The 14,958-nt window shown below is 35.7% G+C and overlaps 1 protein-coding gene across 1 annotated transcript; it reads left to right on the plus strand.

The window, feature by feature from the left end:
• Window positions 1-10,749: 10,749 nt before the first annotated feature.
• Window positions 10,750-13,531, plus strand: LOC143610440 (protein TEEBE-like). The gene is made up of 3 exons (XM_077084924.1): window positions 10,750-10,957; window positions 11,324-11,821; window positions 12,909-13,531. The coding sequence occupies exons 1-3, from the start codon at window positions 10,861-10,863 to the stop codon at window positions 13,430-13,432; spliced, it is 1,119 nt and encodes a 372-aa protein (XP_076941039.1). The 5' UTR covers window positions 10,750-10,860; the 3' UTR covers window positions 13,433-13,531.
• Window positions 13,532-14,958: the final 1,427 nt, after the last annotated feature.

Raw genomic sequence — 14,958 nt, forward strand, 5'->3', positions numbered from 1 at the left:
ACTACACCTTTTTTCCTCACATGTAACTACCCCACTACACCTTTTCATCACATATAACTAACCCACTACACCTATTTACATGGGTAACCACCCACTACTAGATATATTTATATAAACTTCGAAGCATTCTTTATGCATACATCAACCATTGCACAAAAGATAAAACAAAACCAAAGTGATAAACATGTCCAAGTAAGGTGCAGTACATATGTAAGTTGCTTTTGTCTTACCTTCATCATTTAATCATATTATTTGAAAGATGATTATGTTGTATTTTTAGTTGCAATGATAATGTATACTTTATATATTTTCTTTTGTTGCTTTGTGGTCATGCTTAATTTTAGACATGATGTGAGAGTGTTGAAGTTGTATCATCCGGACCCTACAATTCGTATAAATCACAACTTTCTCGTGAGTTCAACGACGAGGTAGTTTGCATGAAGTTTTTCAATTCGACTTTTAATGTATTTATGTCTTATTGAGTTTATGAACTTCCAACAAACAAGTTATTTATGTTTTGTAGATTCGTCGTTTAGAGAAGAAAAGAAAAAGAACCGGAGCCTTGCTAGAATGGAAATGGAATGATGTTGGCGAAATCAGCAGTTCTTAGGAATCCATTGAGTTTGTTGATATGATTGTCTATGCTATCGTCCCGTTTGATTATGATTCAGCACACTCCGAAGATACAACTGCCGACACGGCTAATTCGCTAGAGAGTTTCTACAAAGGACTGGGCATTCCAAAAGTTTTCATTAACCGCCACTATCGTGTTGTCAAGCTTTAAGATGCTGCTTTGTAGTTTTTTTTTTGTATGTTGTTTTGTGTCTTTTTGTTGGTTCTTAAGTTTTCTTATGTTTATGTTACAAGATTTACTTTATTAGTTAATATTTTGCCATCCCTACCCAATATCATCTTAATTAAGCTGTCAAGGTTGAAAATTTGTAAATTTAATACACATGTCAAATTTGTCATGTTTAGTAAATGGGCTAAAAACAATCATGTTTAGTAAACGGGTCAAAATTATAATTTTAATAAATTGGTCAAACTAATTGTTTTTAGTAATTGGTTCAAACATATCACTTTTAGTAAACGAGTCAAATGGTGTGATTATTAGTAAATTAGTCAAAATTATAAGTTTACTAAACACGCCAAAGTTGTTATTTTAATAAAGGGGTAAAAAATACAAGGTACGTCTGAGTTGCAATGCATATACTACTTCAAGACTTCCAATTACAAACAGTTTACTGTATTATAGTTAGATAAAATTGAATGCTATTGTTTGGAAAGAGTGGTTTCAAAATCCACTACATGTTTTATAGTTCCGTTGTTAAAAATGGTGTTGCTACACTTTTTGTATGGATGTATTCGGCCATGGCGCCTACTAATTCTAAGTTTTATTTCATTACTACAGTCGTTCAAACACAAAGTGTAGATATAAATCTAACATCAGATGTGTTTGATTTTTATATATCGGTGTCCCTAGCTAAAAATAATCAACAAGAACATATTTTTTGGTTGAAAAACTTGACTAAATGTGAAGCAATCATTTACCACTTAATTTCGAAAATATGAATCTACTCTCTTTCCCAAATTAAAGATACAAACTGAACGTTATTATATAGATGTGGTTTATAATTTGGAATGAATATTCTACATAATATCAGTGCACTAGTGTGTTATTATTGTTAAATGTTAATTTCTAGTCACACATAATGTCAGGTTTGCTAATTTTGACTCATTTAACAAGTTTTTTGGTTTTATTTGGGTCATCTTAAATTTAGTCAACGGGTCATAATTTATGAGAAAAATGAGTTTTGGTCAAAAAACGGGTCATTTAATAAAAAAAAAACGTATCGGTTTTGTTGATGTCAACCTTTTATTTATTTTTTTGACCCAAACCAAACTAATACTTCTTTTTAAATTGCTGATGTTAATGTGAACCCGTTTACCCTGGCAAGAGGCAAATGAGACATTATATTGACTTTGAAATATTGCACAGGTTTAAATTTATGTTTTGTAACATTGAAGAGACGTTTATGGAGCACTATTACATCAACAAATATGTCATCTGTGATCTTTTATTTCTTCATATGTTTACAACCATTTTTTTCCTGATTTGTTTTTTTTTTTCTTGCTCTGTAAACTTATTGATTTATATGTTTGCTATGTTACTTTGGTTACACAATTATTTTTGTTTTATAATGTAATTAAGAAAAATAATTATACAAATGGTTCTCATATCTTGAATTCTTGATTTTAAACTTTTATAAATTGAAAACTTTATTACAATTAATGTAGTCATTACATTCCTGTGTTGATGTTCCCGTCCACCGGACGGGAAAAGTACTAGTTGACCTTTAGTGGAATCACATGCACAAAGCATCGGTGGATTCCTTAGAGAAAGGTTATATGTGGAAATACAAGATTCCACTGATAAGAGGATCCTTTAACATTAACTGATTATTGTAACATGATCCATTTATCTTCATCGATTGATCTTCTTGAGAGTATTCGTCTCCTCAACTAGTTAATTTATAGCTCTTTAGTTGGTCATCTATGTGGATCATACTTTGATTGTTTCTAACCGAGGATTTTTTATTTGTACTTGACCTTGTGAACCAACAAATGTTGGGTTTTTGGCCACGGGTTTGAATTATTTTGTGTTAGAGAGAGGATAAAGCGATCGTATTGTGCACCAAGTGTTTTTAAAATGACAAAATATGATGGAGACAAATTAATGCTCGCATTAATGACACGTTTTTAGTGAAAACAAAAGTTAAAAGCCAATGGAATTGTAAATAGTATTATTATATAATTTTCCTTAATGAATAAAGGATTGTTTAATTATTTGTGTATTTTTAAAATGAAATCTATACATTTTTATTTCTTTTTGTGTTTTAAATATATAATTTACCAGTAATTTTTAATAAAAAAAATAAAATTCTTTTGGGTGATTGAAAAGAGTGGCGTAACCCCCAAGAGGAATCCAGAGTAAAAATAAGATGAAAATTACGAATTAGTCGGGTTTGAGAGTAATTTGAAAACCTTAAATTTAAGGTGTGATAATCAATTTATAATTCAAGATCTCTCTTTTCCATAGTTGTCACGATGGTGATGAATAGTCACTTCAATCACCAACAAACACTTTAGGATAGAAACAAATCACATGTAACTGTTCCACAGTACATTTAATTAACATTAGCATGGAATCCCCGTTGTACAAGAATGATGATGCCATGATGGTAGCGGCTCACATGCTAACAAATAACAATATATATTTTCGTAAATTCGTATTCAAAATATGTCTACGCATTCACATAGTGTAATATCATCTAGTTCATACAATTATACCACCTTTTAAATGAACTAAAATTTGGATAATTATATATTGAATGATTCTCTATTTCATACAACAGCACTACTTTTATATGAATGTGATACACATAAAACATGTCCCAAAGATTTTGCATATAAATCCATATTTTTTATTTGAATACCCGTATAACACATTATTTAAAAAGTATTTTCAAAGAAAACAACGGTCAAGACACGATATCATAATGTTCTAAGACCATGTGTTGTGGTTGCAAAGGGAGGTGCCAACCCTTGACCACGTAACCACTTATGGCGCCAAAATCATGACATATTGCGGAAACTATTTAAAAATATCACTCTTTAAGTCAAAATTCCAACAATTTAATTATTTAAAATAACTTAAAGAGGCCACAATTTATAGTTTACAATTTTTCATGGGTCATTTGTATCTTTCATAAGATTTTAATGGTATTTGATAAGCTTTAAAAAGATCAGTTTGGTATTTGTACCCATCACTAGCCCCATACCCGATCATTTGAAAGGCATACTCAATTACAAGAGCACATACTAGGTGTAAGGAGTTTGGCACGTTAGGGGTCATTGCTAAGGAGGGCTAAAGCTTAAGTGTGGATAAATTTCCATATGTTGATTGCAAGTGACTCACCTAGCCGTTCTCACTGGTAGCGATGGAATGTTCACCCACGCCCATTAGAAAGTAAAAAGTTCAATAGCAATAATTTATATAAAAGTTACAACTGATAATACTAACACTAAGATTAAATTTATATAGACTGGATATGAAATTAAGTAAAAATGTAAAATGTACATTGTTTGATCTCTTATTCGATATGAGATTAAGAAAGGATCTTATATTATCCAGCTTTGTATGGTACTTGTTGTCGCTCTTTTTTCTATTTGTGTTGCTATAATGTACTAATCTAATCAAATTCTAACTTTCTGAAAACTCGTAATTTTTACTTTGTGGTACATATCAACATGATAACTATTCGTTACTGATTTTAAGAACCGGTTTTAGTCTTTGAAATGTGAACACAATAGAAATCACCTCAAAAGTCGATTTATTGTTAGCACTTCCAGATAAATGAATAAAAATGGTTGCTTACACATAAATGAATCGATTTTTAAGGTGACTTCTAGTGTGTTCACGCTATATTTTCATGGAGATCATTCAAAATATGTTTATGGCCTCACATAATATAACATCTGTTATACTATGAACTTCATATCAACTCTGAAATCTATAGGTTACAAAATTTGAATGCCTATTCATAAATTTCATAAATGTCATGGCGTAAATATAAACTCCAAAAGTCTAGGGACTGTTTTGTAATATGTTAAACCCCAATAAGTTTTGAATTAATTATTTATATGGTATTTTTTAAAGAGATCAGTTTATATTCCAACCCATGACTAACTCCATACTCTATAATTTGGAAGGTAAGCAGACCCTATATGTTTTTAAAGAGATCTATCATTCCGTAACTTTTCATAGGTAGGAGCATTCTCATTTAACCCCTTATTTTATGTGAGGGGGTGTTTTTATAATTTGGAGAGTGATTCAAGTGTTGTGAATGAAGAGTTTTTATATTTTAGAAAAATAGTGACTTTTCTGTATATATGAAAAGTTACTGTTCATCCTTTATAATTTTTTAATATATTTTGAAAGTAGTTGTGAGTGAATGAAAGAGAAAAGGTAATGATAAAATGTATAAAAACTATTATTTAATTGAAATAGGGAGAGAAATGTAGTGAGTTTTAGTGTAATTTTTGGTTTAAAGATAAGGGATGGGATGAGAATGCTCTAATACCCCTTTCTTGCATAACTCACCCTAAAAACAAATTATTTTTTGTTTTTCTTGCATAACTCAGTTAACAACATTTTGCACATAAAAACCAATATATTTTATGTTTATGTTTTTTTACGTAAAACCTTAAGGTTTGAGCTATTATACATTTATATAGTTGTAAATGAGCTGCACCCGAGCTCGACTAAGGTTTGAGCTAGGTTCATTTCGAGTTTTTTTTCTTTTTGAAAGATCGAACTCGGTTCTTGAGTTATACTTTTAAATTCAATCTCGACTCCTTAAAAAGTTTTGATATTTATCGTTACTATAATGTAATTTGTAAAATAGTGCTTTCATTATTTCATCCAATGATAACTAAGAGCATTCACAATAGAACATCCATCTCCATCCATACATAAATTTTGGAAATTTGAAACCGATTGATCTCCTAGAAATTACTCGTCATCTGAGAACCCCAAGTGTCAAAGAATAAGGCCTTTTTTTAGTAGTTTATTACCATGGAAAAATCAAGTGAGCTCACCATCCTCATGACCGTGTTTAATGCTTCCCTCATAATTATAAACAGAATGGAGAGAATGGATCGCCTTGTCTAACTACTCTGGTAATTTGATAATGCACCATTAACGAAAACCGATATTCTAACCGAATAAACACGCGCCTAATACAAATCCCCTATAATTTTGAGGCGCCAATGAAGAAACACCAGTCGAACCCCGACAGATTACGAGTAACCTGAGGGTTAGATAGACGTTTCCCACGAGGGGTTAATTCCGGCAAGATGGTTCTTCCGATAACCTGCAAAACAGACACCGTGAGCTCGTCACTAAGAAAGGGGGGGTTCCTCCTTGTGACCACCCTCCGGCGTGAGAATCAGTCTATATTACTCTTTGAATATAAAAGTATATTATTAATACTAGAGCAGTTATCAGGTAAATTATACAAGATATTAGATGATGAAATGATATTACCATTTGATGTCTTTTATAGCCGAATGTGGGTTTCCAAGGAGGTTTAGCCGGCCTACTACTCTGCCAACTGTGGCCTACGCACGTGCTCTGCTGGTAATTGGTGGATAGGCAGCGGCTGACAGTGACCAGGCGTGCTGTTCACTTTTCCTTTTCCACCAACTACAGGCTAGGCACGTGGTATGGCAGGAGTTGGTGAGCAGGCGGCGGCTATTGGTCACAGTGCTGTGGCGTGTTGTCTGCCATGCTGCTGTCAGTGAGCTGTCGTATCGTTGCTCAGATCTTTTGTCCATACCTCGTCAGGTATCACACAAAAGATCCTCCATTATTATACGGACTGGCTCATTTAGGCGGGAGTTTTCCCCCTCCCGCCTTTATGCGGGAATGTTCCCGGCTTTGCTCATTCCTTCTTCAGGTGACTACTGAATTATTACGAGTCTGAGCCTTATGCGTGTAGCCATGCTGCGCGGGTGGCCAGTCCCTAATGGCGGGTATCCGCACCTGCGGGAACAGGGGATACTTGGAAACCATAGGGAGGCATTTCCTGCGGGACCAGCTTGCGTACCGCATGTGAGGTCGTCACAACTCTGAGCGTGGTGGGACCAGCTTGCGTACCGCATGTGAGGAATGTTCCCGGCTTTGCTCATTCCTACCTCTTCACCCATATACCTATATGCTTCATTTGATCTAATTAAGTACATGGTATACAAACCTTTGATTAAGAAAATATGACAAAGAAAGTCAAGATACAACATTAAGTAGAACGTGTCATTATAGAACATAAGTAGCATCAAGCGTGTGGACCAAAACCCAATCCCAGGAAGCCACGTGACCATTAATTAGGGTATGCCTAATGAGCCCGTCTAAGGCTGAGGGGTGTGGAGTGCTAGAGGGGGCGCGTGAGCCCATCCGCTCGCGCCCCGGGGCGAGAGCACCACACCACCGAGGCGCGAGAGGGGCGCGAGCGCGGAAAAAGAGGCAGGCGCAAGGCCAGTAGCGGCTGAGAATGGGCGTAAAGTGGGCTTCGGAATGCGTGCATGACCGTTGGGGCTTTATAAATTGAGCCGTTGGCTCTTTAAGTTTATTAAAAAAAATTTTTTTTTTCTCTATATAAACCAATATCAACCCAATATCACATACCACACCCAAAATCACATAAAATACTTACCACAACCTCAAAAAAACCCAAAATCACCCCATCTTCCAAACCTTTTATTAAAAACATGGCTGGAAATTGGTACCCAAACCTAGATTCAGATTACAGTTACGACGATTTATGGTCGGCACCGGACCAACCGATGTTTTATTCGGGGTCGCACTTCCGCCGGGTCGGATTGCCGGGTTGGATTCGACCTAAACGTTGCGGGGGGAGGAAACGTCTTCACCGCCGAGGAGGCGGCCATTGGGAAGGGACGCCAGGGGGAAAAAACCGGCTGAGGGGGAAGCCGTAAACATCAACGATCTTGTTGAATCCCTCAATAAATTCAACAAAACCATGGAGGTGGTCTCTAAAGACAAAAAGGGAAAAAAAAAAGAATGAGAGATTTGGACTTCCTTACAAGAGACTTCAGTAACCTAAATCCGGTCGACCAAATGCTGAAGGAAAAACAAAAGGAACGTATCCGGAAGAGGTTGATCGAAGAAGACCAAGCCGAAGAATAAGAATAATGTTTTTTTTTAGTACTTTAATTTTTTTTTATATATTAATGTGTTTTTTTAATTAATGTGTGTTTTTTTAAATAATTTATGAGTTTTTTTAATAATACGTTTTTTTAATACATTTATAAAAAAATAAAAAAAAAACCGCTCGCGCCCCTCTCGCGCCCCTCCACACCATGTCCCGGGGCGCGAGCACCACAACCAACACCCATCTTATCAAGTTTCTCTCTCTGCCACACGTCACAATATTATTGGCTGGCGCCCCCACTCGCGTCCCCTCTCGCGCCCCCCACACCCCTCAGCCTAAATATAACCTACCCTACACGTACACCTATACTCACGTTTCTATTAATAACTTATATCGTACAACATTTAATTTTGATATTGATACATGATATATCAAGTAATATGCCTACAATTAGTTCATTGCCGTCAATCTATTTAAATGAAAACGACCAACTTTTTATTACTCATAGCAAATTTGGAATTTGTATGATGATTTTATCTTAAAATAATGTAAAAGTATAAAAAAAGTACTTTGATTTTCATATTAAACTTCCAAACAATTTTAGTTTGACAACAAAATCAAGTTAGTATATTTTAAAAGTGAAGTTACAACCATGTGAGCTACTTGGATGACTGCTTAGAGAGGCACTTCATGTTCATCAAGCTAGACCAAGAGGAGGCAAGGGTTGTTATATTTGAGTAAATTACTATTTATCTAAAAAAATGTAGAAATGTTTTTGTTTTTGATTCGTGTCCAACTAGCTATAAAAGATTAGGCAAAATAATAACAACAATAACAATACGCAAAATTTAGGGCCTCTTTTTTTTTTTAACATCAAAGGCCATGGTATCCAGGATCACCCTGACAAATAGATCACTCTTCCGTCCGAAGAACAAAACGTGATGACCAAACTTACCAAAGAGGAAATTTATATCTGGGAAAATCTCCTGACTCAACTCAAACAAATTGTTTTAGAAAAAAACTCATGGCCATATGGAAAGTTCCGGGGCTTTATCGGTTTAAAACCAAAAAATATTATTGCTTTTCAGCCACTTTCTTTATATTTATGTTTGGGCATGCTGCTTGGCGTCCATGTAAAAACATCCTGGTTAGTCCGAGATGTGCTTCATCAATCCCATCCTGAACACATACACTAAAACATGTCAGATTGCACTAGTGATTTCGTAATACAAAACTTTAGAACAGAATTTTAAAAGTAAACAGTTCAATATTTATTAACTTCTGAAAACATCCACAGAAGTATATATGAGTCCCAACCATTTGCCTTTACCACTTACCAATCCCAACTAACATGCACAAAAGTTATCAACCAAAACAGATCAAATACAATAACCACCTAACAAAGTTACTACCATTCAATCCTAGCTCGTTGCTTGGCTCATTGACAAATCGAACCGAGCCGATCGGTTCAAAATCAAACCGATCAAAAATCGAGCCGAGCCAAAATCGAGTGAAGATTTTCCAAGAGGTATCGAGCGAATTTCTGAGCATTATTTTTTTCTTTTTTCCGTCATAATATTTTTTATAAGAAACAAATTTGAAGCTGAATATAATGTACATAAAATAAATTAGTATAGTTTTTAAAGAATTAGTAATAGGTTATAGATTTTTATAAAACTGATGTTTGAAGTTGAATATAAAATATATGAAACAATTAATAGTTTAAAAATTAATTATGTATATAATTATATATGCACAAACATATAATTTGGTTTTATAATTTGTTTACTTGTTATATTAATTGTTTAAAGTATTAGAAGATATTTAATAATTAAAAAGGAATAATATTTAATATCCAATATTTCAATACTCAAGGCAATTATAAAAGCAAATTATGTATTTGAGGACATATCATTATATATAATAATTACAAACTTTGGTGTCTTTAAGTATTGATTAGGTCACTTGGCGGTACCGTATTGGTCCTTGAATTTTAGTTCCAATACCGTGACAAAGATAACGGAAATCGAACAAAGTAGCATAAGACTCACTGCATATTGTTTTAATTCAGTGTCCTAACCAATGTGACAGAAATTAGCCAAATTTGTATAGACTCACCACCTCAACTTTCAGGATCAGCAATGTCGGATCTTCCCAACGCCCGAGTGTTACCGACTTACGCCACTCAATTGGTCAACCTCATATTTTATATGTTTTTGTTTTATTTTTGTTCTTAGGACCGGTATCATAACACACTTAACCGAAACCGATCGAATTTGCGTTGACTTACCGCTTCAACGCCCGGGATCGACAACGTTTGGGGTTATCATCTCCCGGGTTTTAACAACCTGTCCGGCGCAACGCGCCATGTATAACACTAGTTATAGATAGAACAAATTATAAATATTCGAGTCGAACCGAATTAAGCGGACCTTTACTCGTTTACAATCTAGCGAAAAAATGAGCGAGTAGTTTTCGAGCGAACGGTGAGAAAGTTCAAGCAACAAGCGGTTTGGAAACCCTAATTTCGTAGTGTTCTCCACATTCTTATACAAAAATATTTTGAAGGAAACCTTTCCAAGTAACACCATTCACTTTATGTCCGTTCGTTTGGTCAATTCACGCGAGTGTTAACGGGAGTAACGGTAATGATACTAAAATCGTATGGAAGTGAAAAAGAAAAAGAAAACAAAACCAGTTATTTCGCACAAATAACATCATTTTAACAAACTAAAGAACGTTTTAACCAAACACACAAACAAACAAAAAAATTACTATTTTAACTTCATGCCCAAAATAAAATAAACGTTATTTCCTAATATAAAACAATATCTTTCTTTCAAATTTAAAAAAAAAGAAAGGAAGCAACATATTTGCGAGGGTATTTCCTTTACGATTAGATTGCATGAATCGAGGACAAATTATTTGTAATTATTTTTTTTGTAATGAATACTTTGAAATAAAAATACCAAAAATAACCCTTCTCACCCAACACCCCTCGTGCCCATCTTCATATCATTCACTTTTTTCTTACACAATCCCCTGTTTCCTCTTCCCAATCTAAATATACCCCCAATTTCCTCATCCTTTTCTCACTTCCATCCTTTCTCTCTCTCTCTCTCAAACAATGGCAAGTTTTCCACACTTTCTCCTTGCATTCTCACTCATCTCCTCTTGCGTTCTTGCTGCTCCCACTCACACTCCAACTTCAACTCCATTGGAAGGTATATGTTTCAGATCTACACAAGGTTTTAGTGTTTGCAACTTCCAAAAATCTCATTAAGCCTTCATTCAGGCTTAATGAAATTTTGGGATAGAAAAACAACTACTCTATCCCAAAATAATAAATTGAGGTCTCCGTGTCAGCGTGACCTCAATGAATCTTGGGATAGAGTAGCTGCTCCTCTATTTCAAAATATTGAGCCTTTCAGTATAAGGCTCACTAATTTAAAATAGAGCGAGCAAACTCTTTGTCCCGGAACACAAGTTTTTATTTGTGTTCCGGGATAAAAGGAAATGATGTGTTGCTGCCAACATTTTATTTGTTTAGTCTAAAAATTGCTGGCGTCACTGTTACTTGAACTTAACAGGACTGTTGCCAAATGGAAACTTTGAAGAACCACCAAAACCAACAGCACTAAAGAAAACCGTGTTGGTAGGCAAAAACGCCTTACCAAAATGGGAGATCAGTGGCCTGGTGGAGTACATTAACGGCGGGCCTCAGCCCGGCGGGATGTACTTCCTAGTGGCGCACGGCGTGCACGCAGTGCGCCTGGGAAACGAGGCCACTATCTCCCAAACTATCGCGGTGAAAGCCGGGTCCTTGTACGCGGTTACTTTTGGTGCTTCGAGGACTTGTGCACAGGAAGAGGTGTTGAGAGTGTCGGTGCCGCCGCAGTCGGGTGACCTGCCGCTGCAGACGCTGTATAGTAGCGATGGTGGTGATGTGTATGCGTATGGGTTTCGGGCGAATTCAACTAGTGTGAGGTTAACGTTTCATAACCCTGGGGTTCAGGAAGATCCCCAGTGTGGACCGTTGATTGATGCTGTGGCTATTAAGGAGCTCTTACCTCCTAGACCTACTCGCTGTAAGCGCAATATCTCCAGGTTTAGGGGTGTTATTGAGCCGAACCCGAGCTCGGCTTGTTTTCACTTGCAAGAGCTCGGAGTTGCCTTCGTCTTGAGTTTTTTTAATAAAAGCTTGAGATTTGCTCGCGGGTTGTTTTTAAACTCGAGATTGACTCGATTATTATTTAGAAAATAATAAACGAGCCGAACCTGAGCTCGACTGGCTTGTTTTGACTTGAAAGAGCTCGAGTTCAGGCTTTTTCTCTAGAGCTCGAGATCTGCTCGCAAGTTGGTTTTAAAACTCAAGATTGATTCGATGATTATTTATTAATTAATTTATATATATTTTAGTTAATTTTATAGAATAAAACCTTCAAGTTAAGGGGTGTAAACAAGCCGAACCCGAGCTCGACTAGGCTCGTTTTGACTTGCAAGAGCTTGGGTTTGGCTTGTCTTAGTTTTTTTTTATAAAAAACGATCCGAATCCGAGCTTGAGTATGCTCATTTTGACTTAAAAGAGCTCGAGCTCCACTCGCCTTGAGCTTTTTCTCTATAGCTTGAGATCTGGTCACGAATTGGCTTTTAAACTCAAGATAGGTTTGATTATTATTTATCAATTAATTTATATATATTTTAGTTATTTTTATATATTTTTAGAATAATTATAACGAGTGTAAGCTCGGATCGAGCTTGTGTGCAGTATCTTAAACGAGCTAAAGCTCAACTTGTGCTTGACATCACATTGTGAAATTAGTGTTTAAAAGAGTTAAAAACTCGAAATTACAATAGGCTCGTTAAGGCTTGACGAACCTAAGAAACACAATAGGCTTGTTAAAGCTCGACGAGCCTGAAAAACAGAATACGCTCATTAAAGGCTTGACGAGCCTAAAAATACAACCGGCTCTTTGAGCTTTTGTAGAGGCTTGAGCTCGACAAGGCTCGGCTGGTTTCAAGCCTTTTAATGATTCGATCTTGAGTAAGTCACGAGCAGCTCGGCTCGTTTGGGCCACTTGTCTAGATTAAACGAAACAACTCTCAAGTTTTCAAATCTGAGCAAAGTTATTCAGATCTGAATTCATAAAAACTTATAAATTAAGTTTGTTGCAGATAATTTGGTGAAGAATGGCGGATTCGAGGAAGGTCCTCATCGATTATTCAACTCGTCCAATGGCGTCCTCCTTCCGCCCCGACAAGAAGACATCACATCCCCTCTTCCCGGGTGGATAATCGAGTCGCTAAAAGCGGTCAAATTCATCGACAACAAACACTTCAACGTCCCATCCGGCGTTGCAGCCATCGAGCTAGTAGCAGGACGAGAAAGTGCGGTCGCTCAAATCCTCCGAACGGTCGTAAACAAGCTCTACACGCTCTCGTTCTCCATTGGAGACGCGAAGAACGGGTGCCATGGAGACATGATGGTTGAGGCATTTGCGGCAAAAGAGACGCTAAAAGCTCCGTTTAAATCGGAAGGAAAGGGGAAATGGAAGACGGTGAGCATGAAGTTTAAGGCGGTAGCGAACCGATCCCGAATCACGTTTTACAGCTCGTATTATCATACTCGGGTTGATGATTTCGGGTCTCTGTGTGGTCCTGTGATTGATGAGGTTAGGGTGTTTTCTGTGAGAGCTTAATCATGATTATGAATTTATGAAGATGATGTTGTTAGTGTGTTAGTTTGATCGTTTGTAAATTAAACCCTTTGGTGATTTATTGGGTGACAAATGATATTTCAGTTTATGAATATTGTGTTAGAGAATGCATCCATCACTCATCTGGTTTCTGGTTATGTTTAAAATACAAAATAATGCTTATTTTCTTTTAACACAAATATCTTATCAAGGCATCAAGCATATTAAGTTAAGTGACTCTTTGATGGATAGTCTAGTGCTAAATTATTACAGTAAAAGATGAGTATATGATATAACCGATTAAGAGGTAATCTATGAATGTGGTTCCCCTAAATATTTTGTTACTTGGGATTTAATGTCGGATTTCAGCTAAATCTTGTTAAATTATACTATTGTAATATTATCATGTCAAGCTGAAATCGAAGTATAAACCTATAAGTCTAAAAAATAAAAAAATAAGTCAGAGTTCGATAATAAAAAATATTTAAAAATGCCCTAAATTTTTATCGCTTTAGACACTTGATATGGTTGAGCCCCAAATTTTTATCGCTTTAGACATTTGTGATGGTTGAGTCGTACTTACATGAACTCAACTAAGTGTGTTCATGAGATCAACCCATATTTAAAACGTAGTTCAAACCTGATAATTTCATGACAGAGTGATGGATTTGGATATTCGATTAATGTTTCATCTCTTATTATAAATTTACAAGAAACCAAACATGCAAACACTTTAATCTTAGTCATTCCTAATCTTGTACAATGGATCCAAACGCACAGAAAGAAATCAAGTAGGTGGAGATTTTAATCATCAAAAAATATTAAGATTGTGATTGTATTTAAGATAAAGGATAATCCGGTTAATCTTGTGGTCGGGAGCATATGTTAAGAATAATTATAAATGATTATTCCTTAATGCGATATTAATGATTAATTAAGAAAAATATTCTACTACATCAACCCTTGATTTAGTTGAGGAGAGATTCTCATTAAAAATTAATTAACTTTTTCTTTAAAAATTAAAATCAAAGGTGGATGCAATAAAACAAAATGTAAAAAATAATGATATTTAATTATTAGTAATATTAAAGAGATTGTTTTAGGTCGTTAAAAGAAATTTTTCGGACAACTAATGAATAAAGTCCAGCCACCCATGGTAACAATAAAAAGGCGACGCTATAAGCCCACAAACGCAAATAACGCTGGACAGTCCAAGCCCACCATATTTTGTTTCAGGGAAAACCTGTCACCCAAAGGTCTAGAGCACAAATCGGGTTTTCTAAATACCCGGGTTCGGGTATAGAACCGGGTTCGGGTATGACCGGGTACGGGTATGACCGGGTATTGGTAATAATCGGGTAGGGTTCGGGTCGGGTATTGTCTCTAAAAAATCAGACCCTATGCATCGGGTTCGGGTCGGGTATAGAACCGGGTATTCTAAAACCGAGTATTTGAATACCCTATTATCGGGTATTGGTATTGAAAAAACTCTATTTACAGGTTTTTTTCGGGTTTTTTTCCGGTATTTT

The sequence above is a fragment of the Bidens hawaiensis genome, unplaced genomic scaffold, assembly GCF_021521415.1.
Source record: "Bidens hawaiensis isolate Kalapana, Puna unplaced genomic scaffold, B.hawaiensis_p1.1 tig00026342_1, whole genome shotgun sequence".
Classification (NCBI taxonomy): domain Eukaryota; kingdom Viridiplantae; phylum Streptophyta; class Magnoliopsida; order Asterales; family Asteraceae; genus Bidens; species Bidens hawaiensis.